General features: G+C 45.6%; 1 protein-coding gene across 1 annotated transcript in view; it reads left to right on the forward strand.

Annotated features, from left to right (window-relative positions):
- The window catches only part of RyR (Ryanodine receptor), a 1,185,515-nt gene that overhangs the window by 1,032,644 nt on the left and 138,300 nt on the right, over positions 1-14,571 (forward strand). Inside the window, 2 exon segments of the mRNA XM_077638630.1 lie at positions 1,254-1,340; positions 4,221-4,511. Of these exon segments, the coding sequence (XP_077494756.1) occupies positions 1,254-1,340; positions 4,221-4,511 (378 nt within the window).

A 14,571-nucleotide genomic window follows, 5' to 3' on the forward strand; every position in this document is an offset into this window, starting at 1 on the left:
TCGGCGTGCCTATCCTGGAAGATGACTGGCGCCATGAAACAACCCTCGGTGGTTATTCTGCGGCGAGAGAAATCGTAAAGTGACGCTGATGTTGCCTGCATAGGAAAGAATTTCAACCATACGTGGCGGTCGACAGGATGGAAAGCAGAGCCCATGTCTACGAGGAAATGTATAGGGACATTGTACGAGGACTTCTATGTGTATCCCTCCTTTGCTCTGCCGGTCGAGAAGAACCACGTTAAGATCACCGAATGCACTGCAGGCTTCGACTTTTCGGACAGCGAGGGCCCGCTCGTTTGGTATGCCGCTCCTACAGACACGCTGAAAATGGCCTCATTTGCCGCATTTGCTGCATGTTTTACCCCGCGCCTTGCATGTCTTGGAATATGCAAGATGCCGTAAAGACCCGCAACGAAAGCAGGACTGTGCTTCTGCAGAATCGGTAACTGCGATTCTGTGTGGTATGACATCCGATGTTTTTCCACCTTTTGAATGGTCACAGCCGATGACTGCAGCTCAAGTGAGTGTTTCGTAGATTCTTCGATACTGTTCGCAATAGCCAGCGCACGTTCAAGAGCTAGTGAACGTTCAATGGGCGTAGTCAGGCTGATTCTGCTGATGAGGATGATTACATAATCGTCAGCAGTGAACAACACTCCTTAGTTCGGCTAGTTGGTGAAAATGCAGCCCACGGTTTGTTTAATTGGGCCATCATGAACTGCGGAGTTAAAAAGCCCCGTTTGAGGAACTCTCTACAATTGGCTTTTTCACCCTGGTTTAGCACAACACACCACCTTTCTCACAATGACTGTCTCACGTTAGAAATATTCTCATTGAGACTTGGTGACTGAGAATGTGATTAGGAGCCTCCTTCTAATCACCATTATGCATTTTAACAGATTTATCACAGCTCTTTGTCATATCTGCACATGGCAGTGATTTATAACATCTCCCTTTGAGAGATGTTAATGGCTTATCAAGAAATGGTACCTTTGATGAATGCACTGAATATACCGTCCCCTACAAGGTGTTGTCCATGAACTTGCAAATATTGTAGAGCAGCAGTGACTTTTTAGTGATAACAGTAAAAGAAACGCCTTTGTAAGCATGATGGTGGTTATTCTTATGTCTGCCTTGCCTCAGTTTAAAGACTGCCATACTGCCATTATAAACGAATATTTTGCGAGACATTTGCTGCTTTTCTTTGAGATATGTGCACGACTTCACCCTGTTGTGCATTTTCTAACATGCAGAGCTTTCTGGCACGGAATTTCTACAACATGAAGTACATTGCACTTGTTCTGGCTTTCTTCATCAACTGCATCCTGCTCTTCTACAAGGTGATTACCTTTTTCCTCGTTTTGGAGAACAGACTTGGTTTTCAACCTGCAGGAAAGGTCATGTTCTATCACACTAAATATTGCTCTCTTTTTTTACGTGTCTCTTAAAGTGTGGAGTTGAATTTAGTTGAGCATTATTCAAGTTATCTTTTTTGCTATGTGCAGTTACTGAGGTCAGTGAATCCAAGTACTAGAGCAGCAAGCTAGTCTAGATGGCTCATCTTGATGCACGCATTTTATTGCACGTGTCCTGTTCACTTTTACGTCTGTTGTCAGTGTTTGCTGGCACAGTAATCCCATGTTCAGTGAATTTAACCCTCTACTTGATTTTGTTTATGTGGTGTAAACACGTACAAAGAAGAAGGATGGATAGCTGGGCGGGTTGATAATGACAATAGTGAAAACAGCGCTAAAGAAGAAGCCGGAAGGCGAAACGAGGAAGTGACAGGAAAGAATGGAATGGTTCATTTTTTTGTGGATACAGCGCAAAAAACAGATGAAAGAGCAAAAGGACTAGGCACCACAGACGAGCGTTGACTTGCACCTAAAGGTTTTGTTGAAAACAACACAAAATTTATACATCAAAGTCATTTGAGATTAGCTGTAGCTCTAGGCTCTGTAATGTCATGTATAAATTTTGTGTTCTTTTCAATAAAAACTTAGTTGCGGGTCAGCTCTCATCTTTGGTGTCTTCATCTTTTGTTCTTTCGTCTGTTTATTGCGCTGTCCCACCTGAAAATGAACATGTAGAAACTTTTTTTTGTATTACATATGTATAGGTACTTGGCTGAGCAATTATGAAGAAAATATGCGTGCATTTAGAATAACACAGCCTGGCACCACGCCAGGCCATCGTCATAAAAAAGGAAAGTTACGCAGTTGATGCAGGCTGTGCCTTGACCCAGCTGGGTTATATGCGCCCCATTTTATTGCATTTGAACCGTGACACGACCTAGTTGTGTCAGAACAGCAAACTAATGTTATCACAAAATTTTTATTATTATGGCTTCACACCAGTGGCTACGTTGACACAGGAACGAAGACACTTAACTGATTCTCATCTGAGTCAGCATTTTCTCCTGGGCTGATGTTACAGGCAGGTCGTGCTCTTGCAACTACTTTCTTTATTGAAGATGTCCTCACTTTGTGGTGCCAAAGTACAAGAAAACCTCGTTACATTTTAGAAAAAAGTGTCTATTAGAATTTTTTGACGCAAAGTATGAACAGCTCTTTTTTAGTGCTCGCAGAATACTGTCCGCATTTCCTTGTCCTAAGCGCAGAAGAAGCTTTGAGATACATCCAAAACGTCGATCCTTTTCCTCGTCGTTTTTGGATGCTTCACCCGTTTAGAACGTTCACTGCGGAGTAGCCATCTCAACGGCTGGTTGTCGGAATGTTTTTTCTCTTCATGCTATGTTCCCCTGACAGAGCTCACTCATGTGTAAGGACAAAATTGTAATTAAGCTAATAGAATTTGTCGAAACTTTGAGCGTAGTATCTGGAAACGTATTAACTAGGAAGAAAATAGTGTAACTCTTAGGATATTTGTGTTGCCCGCAATTTTGATGAGTGTATGAACCAGGAGCATATCAACAAAGTTCTATAGTTATCACGCCAGGACCATCATCATCAGCAATTAATTTTTGTCAACTGCACCCTCATATATATTGTGTAATTATCACTGAGAGCATTCAAAGAATATAAATTGTTTATAATTGTCGCTGTGATCAACGTTTCTCAGCCTCTAGTGATTTGTCCTCTGTGAACCTAACATTGGCAGTTCTTCTTATCGTGTGCCACATAGTCTCGATAGTTTTCCAGATAATCCCCAATCAAGCAGGAGTCGCCGTAGCCTTATTTCTCATATTTCGCCTGTATTGATGATTTCTATACCGTTCTTTTTAACACAAAGTTGAACAATGAAACTTAATGCCTGGAATATTAAGATCTCTCCCATTAAACTCATTCCTAATAGAAATTAGTGCCACATGATTTTATGCATTTGTTGTGTTTACAGCCTATTGTAGTTTTGATATATATTCTGGGTTAATATTTTCAATTCTTTCCTTGTGCTCATATCTGTGCTATATTACGTCACTTTTGTTTTTATCATTTGTGTTGTAAAATAATTGATTTATTTACCCCCTCCTGGCTTTTGTTTTCATCATTTGTTTGTGTTGTAATTTGATTTTTTCACCCCCTCCTGCAATAGCCCTATATAGGGGTGCCAGTAAATATAATTCAAAAAATAAATACGCAAACAAAATCCTTTCTCAGTGCTCTCTGATGAGCCCTGTCCAGTACGAATCATGACCACCCTATCCTAAGAAATTTGAAAAATGGTTTTTGAGGAAAGGGAACGACGCAGTAACTTTCTCAAGCATCTCGGAGGAGGGGGGGGACCAGGAACTATGCCAGGAAAGGGATAAAGAAGGGAGTGGATTCCATTTGCCAGATTACTTGTCCTGCTCTACTGCGATGTCATTAATTCGGTAGCGAACGGCATGCAGATGGTTTAGCATGTTGGCAGTCTGGCATATAGGTTGTAGTAGAATATACACAGCGGACACGCAAAAAAGTTTCTGATGCCACAAATGCTAAGTAAACCCATTGTGATGTAATATGATATGTGTATATGTATCTTCTTTGCTTGTTCATTATTGTTTTGTGCTGCAACATAGATTTTATCATAAGCCCAACGGTGTTAGCGGTATCAATTACTTGAGTTAAGAATATCCGGCAGGATCAGGTCACCTTTCTTAAGATTCATTATGAAGCTAGGTGATGTGTTACAGAGCGAGAAAGGAAGATAAATAGTGGCTTCCAGTGTGTTGTGGATGGGAGAGATGCCTCAACTAGCTTCCCTCTCTTCCCACTCAGGTCTCAACGAGCGAGGGTGGCAGTGACGACGAGGCCAGCTCCGCTGTAGCGGCAGCCGCCGGAGCACTGAGCGATGACGAAGGTGACAGCGACGCTGGCGGCGGGCTCGTCGAAGCATTGGTGAACGCTACAGAGGTCCCCCTCTCAGACTCTGAGGGCAGCGATGAGGAGCTGGAAGAATGGGTAATCATTGAGGAGAAGCTCTTCTACCTGGAGCCGGTCATCCGCTTCATGGCCCTGTTCCACTCCCTGGTCTCGTTCTGCATGCTCATTGCCTACTACCACCTGAAGGTAAGGAGCAGCAAGTAGGCAGCCTACCTTTTTGTGCATTGCATAATCTCTAGTTGCCTTCAGTGTTTTTGTGGGGTTTCTTGCAACAGCTTGTATATGGTTGCCTCGCTGAGAGAAATCGCCTAAGGCAGTGAGTGTGTGCATCATTTTAGGGTAGGCTTTGTACGGTGCTAAATTCTGCACAGTTTGTTACCTTTTCTGTGTGTGACTAAAGGGCAGCTGAACCGGTTTTTGAAATTTCGACAGGATTCAATGATTTCAATATGAAGCTTGTTAGGTGAAGCATGTCGTTTTTTTTTTTGTGCTAGTATTAAAAATGGTGACTTATTCGTCGATTAGAGCCACCACAACCTTCAGGCTTCTCGTGTAGTTACCGGAGATGTGCGGTGAAGCTCGGCGATGACCCCCGCACACGGTTAGATTTCAAATTTCTGCTGCCTCTGCCCAAACTGCGCGCTGCGGAAAAGCCTCAGTGCCGTTGTGGCTTTACGGTATGCTTTTCACACATTCGACCCCTTTGAACAGAAATAATTCGAAAAGCTCTTCAGTTGCCTTTAAGAAGCCATATGCATATCCATAATGACTACTGTGGACATAATTCGAACTCATTTAATGCAGACCGCTGGTTTAGTTGGAGTGATGTCCTGGTGCTGTCAATATGATTTAAACGAAAAGCACGGAAAATACACGACAGGGAATAGGAGGAACACACAGCCCTGACTAACAACTAAAACATTATTTGCATTACTCAAAAAGAAATACTAGAAAAATGAAACAAAAGTAACAACATTCATAAAAACAAAACAATGTGAAGGCGCGGACGAGTCCGTTTGTCGCTTTTTGTCGTCATGAATTTCCAAGATATCCAATTTCTTTCCATGTCATGACAGCCATCCATGCAGTGAATAATGCTGCCAATAAGTCCGTGCTGTCAATAATAGTCTGTTTTAAAGGTTCTTGTTAACTTTAATTCTGCATAATTGGCTTTATTTTCTCCTCTTCGAGTTTGACTTATCAAGTACCGACAGCGTTGTGAACTGAAAATGTACTGTTAAGCGAGCGGCAAAGAAATAGACAAAATATTTTGACAGAGAAATATGCGAAGTGAGTTTTCTCGGTGTTGCGTGCTTACTGCCGCTCCGAGCACCGCTTCACGTTTAGCGCCATCTGTCTGGCCCCAGCACTGTATTTTTTTACTTGTTCATAAACACCTGCGGCGCCCGAAGGGGGGACACACAACGAAATCAAGCATTACAAGTGATATAGTGAGGTGATGAGACATTCAAACGCACGGAACAGATATAAATTACAGCAAAATCAGGCACACATACGCGTACATAAATGATAGAAAGTTAAGATTAAGTGATTTCATGAATAAAAGCACGAACTGCTTCCACAGATGCGCAGTCATTTACATTTTGAGGAGTTTGTTACAAACAGATATGACATGCGGAAAGAAATTCTGATAAACGTTAGTTCGACATTTGATTTCATGCACCTTAAAAGCTTGATCACTACGTGCAGATACAAAATGTGGTATCTGAACATACAGAGTTTTATCAGTCCCAGTTTTGCTGAAATAGATGCGATAGAAGATTTCTAGTTTACTGCGCTCGCCCCTATTACTGAGAAGTTTCCAGCCAAAAGATTCCTTTATTCATGAAACACTGTGTCGAAAGTCGTAATCATTGGTGACAAAACGGGCTGGACGGTTCTGCGAGCGTTCCAAAACCTCCGATAATGTAATCAAATCAAATCAAATCGTTTCATTTTCAACAGATATTTACTGGTTGCAGCACCTGGGCTAAAAGCTGATCGAGGCAGCTTGACGACGCCCAGGTGACGATTACAATGTAGGGAGTGGTGAACCTAAAAACACTGCAATGTAAACACCTCGAAATAAATAGAGTAGGACAAGGCAACCGACGTGTTCCCACATACGTTACAGAAGCGCTCAAAAATGCAAGATTTGTAGTATATAAAACATTGTAACTCCACTAAATAAATCATGTAATCAAACATTGCAAGCAAGACATGAAGCCCTAAGGCGTATCATAACATATTTCTCACACAAAACTACCGGAAACTACTTGAAATGACAGACAATTGCCAGTTATAAAATAATTAAAACACCACAGCACATATGTAATCTAAAAAAATTGGCAACAAAGTACAAAGTACAGCAAATAAGCGCACTAGGTTATGAGAAAAGCGCAACTAATTCGAAAGATATGTTGCGTAAGACAAGTAATCAGAGCATTGTTCATGCGATTTTTATTCTGATATCTTAAGAAATTGCTTACTCAACTGGTTTAGCGTGGGCTTAGTCTCATAACTGTACCTGTTTAGTAGTGATGGAAGATTATGTTTTAGTGACTGGATTTTATAAATAGTGCGGAAGCGCGAGACGAACCAAATTTCAGAGTTTCTTGTTGAAACGATACTTTCGTGACATTTTAATAACGCGGTGGCATTTAGGAAGTCATGGGAGAAGCCTTGCGAAAGATAAAATGAGCGTAAAATACGAAATTCGTACAAACACGACACGGGGATGATTTTATAGGTCGAAGAGTGCTTAGCGAGATTGGATGAAGGCGACTTTCTCAAGGACAAAAAATGCTCTTGCAGGCGCACATTAAGTTCGAAATGCAGTGGTTGCAAGCCTTCGCTTGATCAAACCAAAATCTTGTTTCCACACCCTACTCAGCTAACCAGAGAGGTTTCAGAGGCCTATCACATCCTTAAGAATCAGCACATGTGTGTTGCCGACCCCATGGTTTTTATTTATTTATTTATTTGAACATACTGCTGGCCTCACATTTGAGGCCGTCGCAGGAGTGGGACATCACATACACTAATGTAACACAGGTCAAGTAAGTGCCAACACAAAGGCGATTGTAGTCCAACAAGGCAATATGCATTATACAAAAGGTAAAACAAAATAGCAAAACAGGAGCAAGTAGCATATTTGAGGACTTCGGCACGGTAAAAAAACAAAAAAAACAAACAAACACAGTAACAAAAATGCAGACAAGTTTTTAAGGAGCAAGAAATGAAACAATAGCTGCTGAAGACTGATACTGTCATGAGAAACGAGCAACATGGTTAAAAAATATAATAAGCGAGAGTCAGATAAGAAAGTCGGGATGTCATCGTCAGCAAGGAAAAGGAGTTTTCTTATCTTTATCTTCACGCGCCTGCATGAGCACTTATCCTGATGCGCCAAAGTGAAGGCTTTTTTTTTTTTTTGTGCGGTTTTTCTCTCTTTTTGTGTGTTTCTTGAATAAACGCCCAGCTTCGAGTAAGCCGTTCCTTGTCCGTTGTCCTAACTGCGCTTTATATATTTTTTCCAAGATGCTATACCAATAAAGGCCAAGTTTGGGCGAGTTGGTTTACCATGCTGAACGTAAAAGCACAAAAAACAAGGACGTAGAATAAGACACACAACACGAGCGCTCACTTCCAACTGTGTTGTGTCTTATTCTACGTCCTTGTTTTTTGCGCTTTTACGTTCAGCATGCTATACCAACTAGCTGTAAAGTCGATTCTGCTTCAGTTGAAATTCAACATTCTGGATGATTTGCCTATCACATATATTCAATGTGGGTTCTCCATGTAAGGTGCTTTCTGAAATACACACCGATGTACTTAAATTCAGAAACTTTTTCCAAAGGAGTAGAATTTAAACAGTACAAAAAGTTTACTAGGTTACGTTTTCGTCCAAAAGCAACATATTTACATTTATTTGAATTCAGCGTCATTTTTCACTTGATGCACCATTGATGGATGCTGTACAGATTTTGCTTCAGGGTGCGAACATCATGTTCGATGACTGTTGGGCTGTACACAACGCAGTCGTCTGTGTTCAAGCGGTATTTGCAGGAAATGTTGTCGACAATACCAATAATATAAATTAAAAACAACAAAGGCACCAAAACGGACCCCTGATGTACACCGGAAGCAACATCTGCAGAGTGGGATTCAACATGATTAATTAAAACATATTGACACAGTGCATTCCGCATGTTTGCTTAGCGCTGACCTGAAGCACGCGCTGCGACTAAAAGAGGAAGTAAAGTGACAGCGATCTGGAGCTGTGGTAAAGACGTTCGTCGAAGTCCGCCGCTCTCTCTTGTGATCAGTATACTCCCGCATTCACGCGTGGCATCTTGGTGAAGGTTTGCTGGGTAGTGCACCCCATGCCCAGGACCTCTCCAGGAAGCCGGGACCCCAGCCCGCCTGAATACTTGAAAGTCGAAGTTACGGCCAGCCACCAAGGTAGCCGGCGGCTGCAAGGACTGCAACCAGAGGTCGGGCCTCGGCAGTCTCGTCCGACAGTGAGGACACTGACCTTCGATTCGGCGCGACCGTCAGTGTCCCCACAAACCCCCGTCAGCATCCGGATACCATCCCTTCGCTGTCCGTCGTTCGGCAAGAGCCACGCGAGCCACCCACCTTTCAAGGTTTTCCAGGCGAGGACCCGGAGGACTGGCTCGAGAAGTTCGAGCGCGTAACCCAATACAACAGGTGATCTGGCGACTCGAAGCTGCAGCACGTGTTTTTTTCGCTGGAGGGTGCAGTTCGTACATGGTTTGAGAACCGAGAGGCCACAATAGCAACGTTGGGTTCCTTCAAGACCCAGCTTTTGCAGGCTTTTACCACCGTCCCCCGGAAAGAACGTTCCGAGCTGCTCCTGCAGACACGCGTCGAACTACCAAACGAGACAGTCCTCGTTTTGCTTCTAGGACATGGCGAAGCTCTTCCGCCGGGCTGATCCCGACATGTCTGGAGAGAAGAAGCTGCGTTTTCTTATGAGGGGCATCAAGGAGCAGGTCTTCGCTGGGTTAGTTCGAAGCCCACCCAGAACAGTCGCCGAATTTGTTGCCGAAGCCACTACGATGGAGAAGATGATCGACATGCGATCCAACAGTATAAGCGTCCGCCGTCGCTGATGGCTACCAGTGGTGTCGATGCTTTTCGCCACGACGTCCTTCGGTAGACCATCCGCACCGTCGTAACTGAAGAGCTTCGAAAGCTCTTTCCAGCCCCGAAGTCGCTGCAGGTTTCTTCCATTTCGGACATTATTCGTGACGAGGTCCGAAACGCGCTCACTCCGCCAGATCCTCATCAACCGAACACAACACCCAAGATGATGACATACGCCGCAGCCGTTCGCCGCCCACCGCCGCCTCCAAGTCGCCCCAATACACCTGCCCACATTCGCCGCCAACCACTCCTTCCCCACACTTCTCACGTCCCCCCTCGGAAGAGCGACGTCTGGCGTACTGCCGATCAGCGCCCTCTGTGCTATCACTGCGGCGGGCCCGGTCACGTCTACCGCAACTGTCGTTACCGACATATAGATCTGTAGGGATATAGTGTCGATGCGCCCCGACCGCAGCGCGGTCAATGGCCTCGAGAAATAAGCGATTACCTGGCCGCGGCACTCGAAGCATCACACTACTATGCCCGGTCGCCGTCTTCACGTCGTTTCTCGTCTCCGCGACGTTCCGCCGACATTTCGCGCGGAACGTCTCCTAGTTCCCATCGGGAAAACTAGAAGCGGCAACCTTTGGGGGGAAGGCTGCTCACCGGCGACACGTCCAAAATCCTCCACCGCTGCACACACATGACCGACCGTTTCTACGACGCACCGACGATCACCAGCCCGCTATCACGCCACGCCGCAACAATTCTCCGCCGCAACGAAACCGCCTGGCGCCGCACCGCGGCCGTGAGCGTACACCGCGACGTTCCCGTATACCTACAGCTACAACTGCTGATCTGAACATTTCAATCGACGGTGTACCGACGTCACCGCACTTGTGGACACCGGCGCCGACTACTCGGTCATCAGTGTACCTTTTGCCGCGACTCTGAAAAAGGTGACCACACCGTGGACAGGCCCACAGCTTCGTACTGCCCGGGGTCATTTGATCACCCCGGCTGGCAAGTGCACGTCACGAGTGACCATCGAAGAGGGCACGTACCTGGTCGCCTTCGTCTTACTTGACCAGTGTTCCCGGGAGGTAATCCTCGGAATGGTTTTTTGACAGAAAATGGCGCGGCCATTGACCCAAAATCAAAGTCAGTGACGTTCTCCACCGAGAACGCAATCCACAGTGCTTTCAAACATCCCGCGGCTCTTTACATCCTTGATTACGTCACCATTCCACCCCGTTCGAGCGTTATGGTACCTGTCGGCGCGAAGACGCTGCGGAAGTTTGGAGGTCTCGTCGAAAGCAAACAAATTATGCTTTTCGACCGCTGCCTTGCTGTCGCCAGAGGGGTCGTTTGCCTCGAAAACGGAAAAACCGAAGTACTGCTTACAAATTTTGGAGGTGAGCACCGACATCTGAGCCTTGGGAATACTGTGGCCCACATTAATGCTATCACCGATATTCGACGAGCGCGCAGCTGTGCCATCGTGTCGTCAACAGAAGTTCACATCCTTGTTCCCGACTTCCAGTTCGACATTAACCCCGCGCTTTCGCCGCTGCAGCGAGGCAAAGTAGAAAACCTCCTCCAGTGCTACGACGATACCTTCTCGACTTCTCGCATCGGAAAAGCACACTTCGCCAAGCATCGGATAATTGCAGATGACGCCGTGCACCCTCTGAGACAGTCACCTTACCGTGTGTCTTCCACTGAACGCGCCGCAATCAGCCGAAGTGTTACCCCATGTGGACGACATCGACCCAAATGCGGATCTTCACACCTTTCTGCACCTCGCTGAAGAGGCTCGTCAGCTGGCCAGAGTGCGGATTCTCGACCAACAACACCGAGGTGCCCAACACTATAACCTCCGACGCCGTGATGCTCGGTACACATCAGGAGACCGTGTGTGGGTCTGGTTTCCCATTCGCCGACGCGGACTTAGCGAAAAGTTCCTCTGCCGGTATTTTAGACCCTACAAAGTGATAAGGCCAATTGGAGACCTCAACTCTGAGGTCATTATTGACGGCTTCCAGAAGTCTCGGCGATCCCTGCACCCTGAAGTGGTACCCGTTGTCCGTCTCAAGCCTTACTACGAGCGGTAGCCGTAGAGCTGGACTTTAACGCGCACATCATGCTTCCCCTAGTGGACTTTTTTTAAACGCAGCCTACGCTCGGGACGATGCTCTTTCTTTCCGGGGGGCCAGTGACACAGTGCATTCCGCATGTTTGCTTAGCGCTGACCTAAAGCACGCGCTGCCTCAAAAAGAGGAAGTAGAAATGCCAGCGATCTAGATCTGTGGTCAAGTCGTTCGTCGAAGTTCGCCGCTTTCTCTTGTGATCAGTGATCTCCCGCATTCACACGTGTCAATATTGTGATCTATAGGAAAGGTAGTTGCAAATCTATGTAATTACAGCGGGGTGGATCCTGAGGGAAGCAAGCTTATGCAATAAATGAGCATGCGCTACGCAGTCAAACGTTTTTTTTTTTTAAATCCAAAGATACGCAGTCAACTTGATTTCCATAGTCACAACACGAAATAATGTCATGACTGAATTCTCACCATTGTGTAGAACATGAAAGCCCAGACCTGAAACCATGCCAGACACCATGCCGGACATTTACAAAGAAGTTGGTACTATCCAAGTTTTTTACACCGGCACTGTAAATAATATGTTCTAGAATCTTGCAGTCTACGCTTGTGAGGGAAATTGGTCGGTAGTTTAAAACCTCAGTTTTAGAGCCACTTTTATGGATTGGAACTATGTTAGCTACTTTCTTTTATGTGGGAAGACTACCAGAGTCCAACGACTTGTTATACAGCGCAACCAAATAACTTGCTACCACCTCAGCGGATGCCTTCAGAACACAAGACGGAACACGATCAGGACCAATAGCGGTTTGAACATTGAGCGATTGCAGTTGCTTCCAAATTCCAATATATGTAACTGCAATAGGTGACATGAGTAAAGAAATAACTTGAGTGGCTTCAGGAAGTCCTGTGCAAATGGGAGCGCTAACAGTAAGGCGGCAGTCTGGGCATGGTGGTGATTCATGATAGAAATGTACAGCGCAGATAAAGACGAGGACACAGGGAAGACACATGAAAGACACATGGAACACACGAGCGCTGATGACTTGCAACAGTTTATTTACCATGTCCTTATTCTTCCAAGTACAAAGACCTTGTCCTTGCAAGCATATCTTTGCAAGTGCAAAAACGCCGCCCCCGTGACTGTCCCTGTCTCTCAGGTGCACGCAATACCCAGAAAGCAAAACCTCATTGTCACTAATAGAATTATGCCACCAGATTTCGGTACCGAATACGACGTCAGGCTTTACTGAAGATATCAAAGTGCAAAATCGTCAATTTATTTTTTACATGACGACTGTTCACTACAAGAAAAAGTAGCTCATCGGCTACAAGATTCGATCGACGAGTAAGGGGAACATATGGAGACGCGTGGCGGGGCCGATCTTCAACGACTAGCTATTTGCAGCTTCGGCAACCTTTTCAGATGCGGCGTCAAAGGTTAAGCACCGATTGTTGGCGTATAACTTGTTGAAACGCAACTTAAAGGGCACCTCGTTTCGTTCAGCACCTCATACCGACATTTCCGCGGCTCCAGTCTACTTGGTCTCGGTGTGTACGCATCTCCATGAGGTCTCTTCACTCTCTCTCTCTCTCTCTCTCTACGCTCTGTCTCATTCTTAGGTCCCTCTTGGTTTGCACGGTTTCATTATGCACTCTCCGCTTTATTGCATGACTGTGTGCCCCACCCGCTTTTTCTCTCACTAGCAGTTTTGCCTCAGACACCGACTCACTTTTATCTGCTGAGCTTACTTCCAAATGGTTTCAAATCTCAAATATAAATTGCTCCAATGGTTTCAAAGTGGTATATTGCTATGTGCATTTGCATTTCATTCAAGCAGCGATCGCCCTGCACCATGCCTGCTCCTGTGTGTTATTTCAGACAGTCTTTTGATCTCAGTCTCAAGACGGTCCTGTTTTCCATCCTACACTGGTGGAGTCTTGGGCTGGTTGCTTTGATTCTCTGACCGAGAACGTGCAGTCTGAGGGTGGACTCTGGGCCAGAAGCTCAGCAGACCCCACCCAGCTGAACATGCTGCCAGTGATACGAGTGCGGATGACCGGACAAAGCCAATGCCATGGTGCCCACGAAACACCAAGGAACATGCCGAGTGGCTCACCCGTGAACTGAAAATGGACTGATCTTTATTTCCTCTCGCGCCGCTATCCCAGTCGCCAGGTGTGGCGCTGCTAACACCAACCGTCAGCGCAGCATGGAGTGCTGCACATGAGCCAACATTGTAACACTTAGAGCAGTCGCTTGACGAAATTAAGACCAGAAACAGTTTTTTGTGTACGGATGAGATTAAAATGTTTGATACGGTGGCCGCAGATGGCAAAGGACCGGGTTAATTGCACTGACACGCGAGAGGCTTTTGCCCTGCCATGGGCGTAGTCAGGTTGATGATGGCGATGATGATGTATGGTAGCAACGTAAGGACCATTTTCTTATTCCACATCATACCTTTCTGCTTAACCGCGTATTTATTGCATCCTCGGAGGGCTTGCTGGCAAAGAGGTGCACTTTTAGCGTGCACTTGCAGAGTTTTTGCCCTCTCTGCACTGTTCAACACCTGTGTTGTCGCACCACAAAAATGGAGATGTAAACATATATCATCCAAAATGTACGTAGGAGTCCAATATGCCCAAAACACCACACAAGGTGCCTCGTGCTAAACTTTTTCATATTTGCAAGCCCCTCTGGTGTAGTCCTTGACCTTACCATGTTAGTATGCTACACGCCCCCAAGAAGTGTTCCGAGACTTCAGCACATGACTGATGAACCAACCGCACTGTCATACACAATCACCGTTCTAGCACTGCACTGAGATTGGTCCATTGAGTAACGATGTACCCAGAAGGCATGCTCATTACAACTTCTTTTTGAGAGAGCGGGAGAAGGCTTTGTGCTGGAGGTCATGGCTTTGGGCCAAAAGAGCCAGCCAAATATTGAAAGAGCGCCCGGTATTGACCTGCGAAAGCAAAGCGCACATTTTAGGGTGCTAAGCATTGGAAAGCAACCAGTCGAACCA

This window comes from Amblyomma americanum, chromosome 9, assembly GCF_052857255.1.
Source record: "Amblyomma americanum isolate KBUSLIRL-KWMA chromosome 9, ASM5285725v1, whole genome shotgun sequence".
Lineage (NCBI taxonomy): Eukaryota > Metazoa > Arthropoda > Arachnida > Ixodida > Ixodidae > Amblyomma > Amblyomma americanum.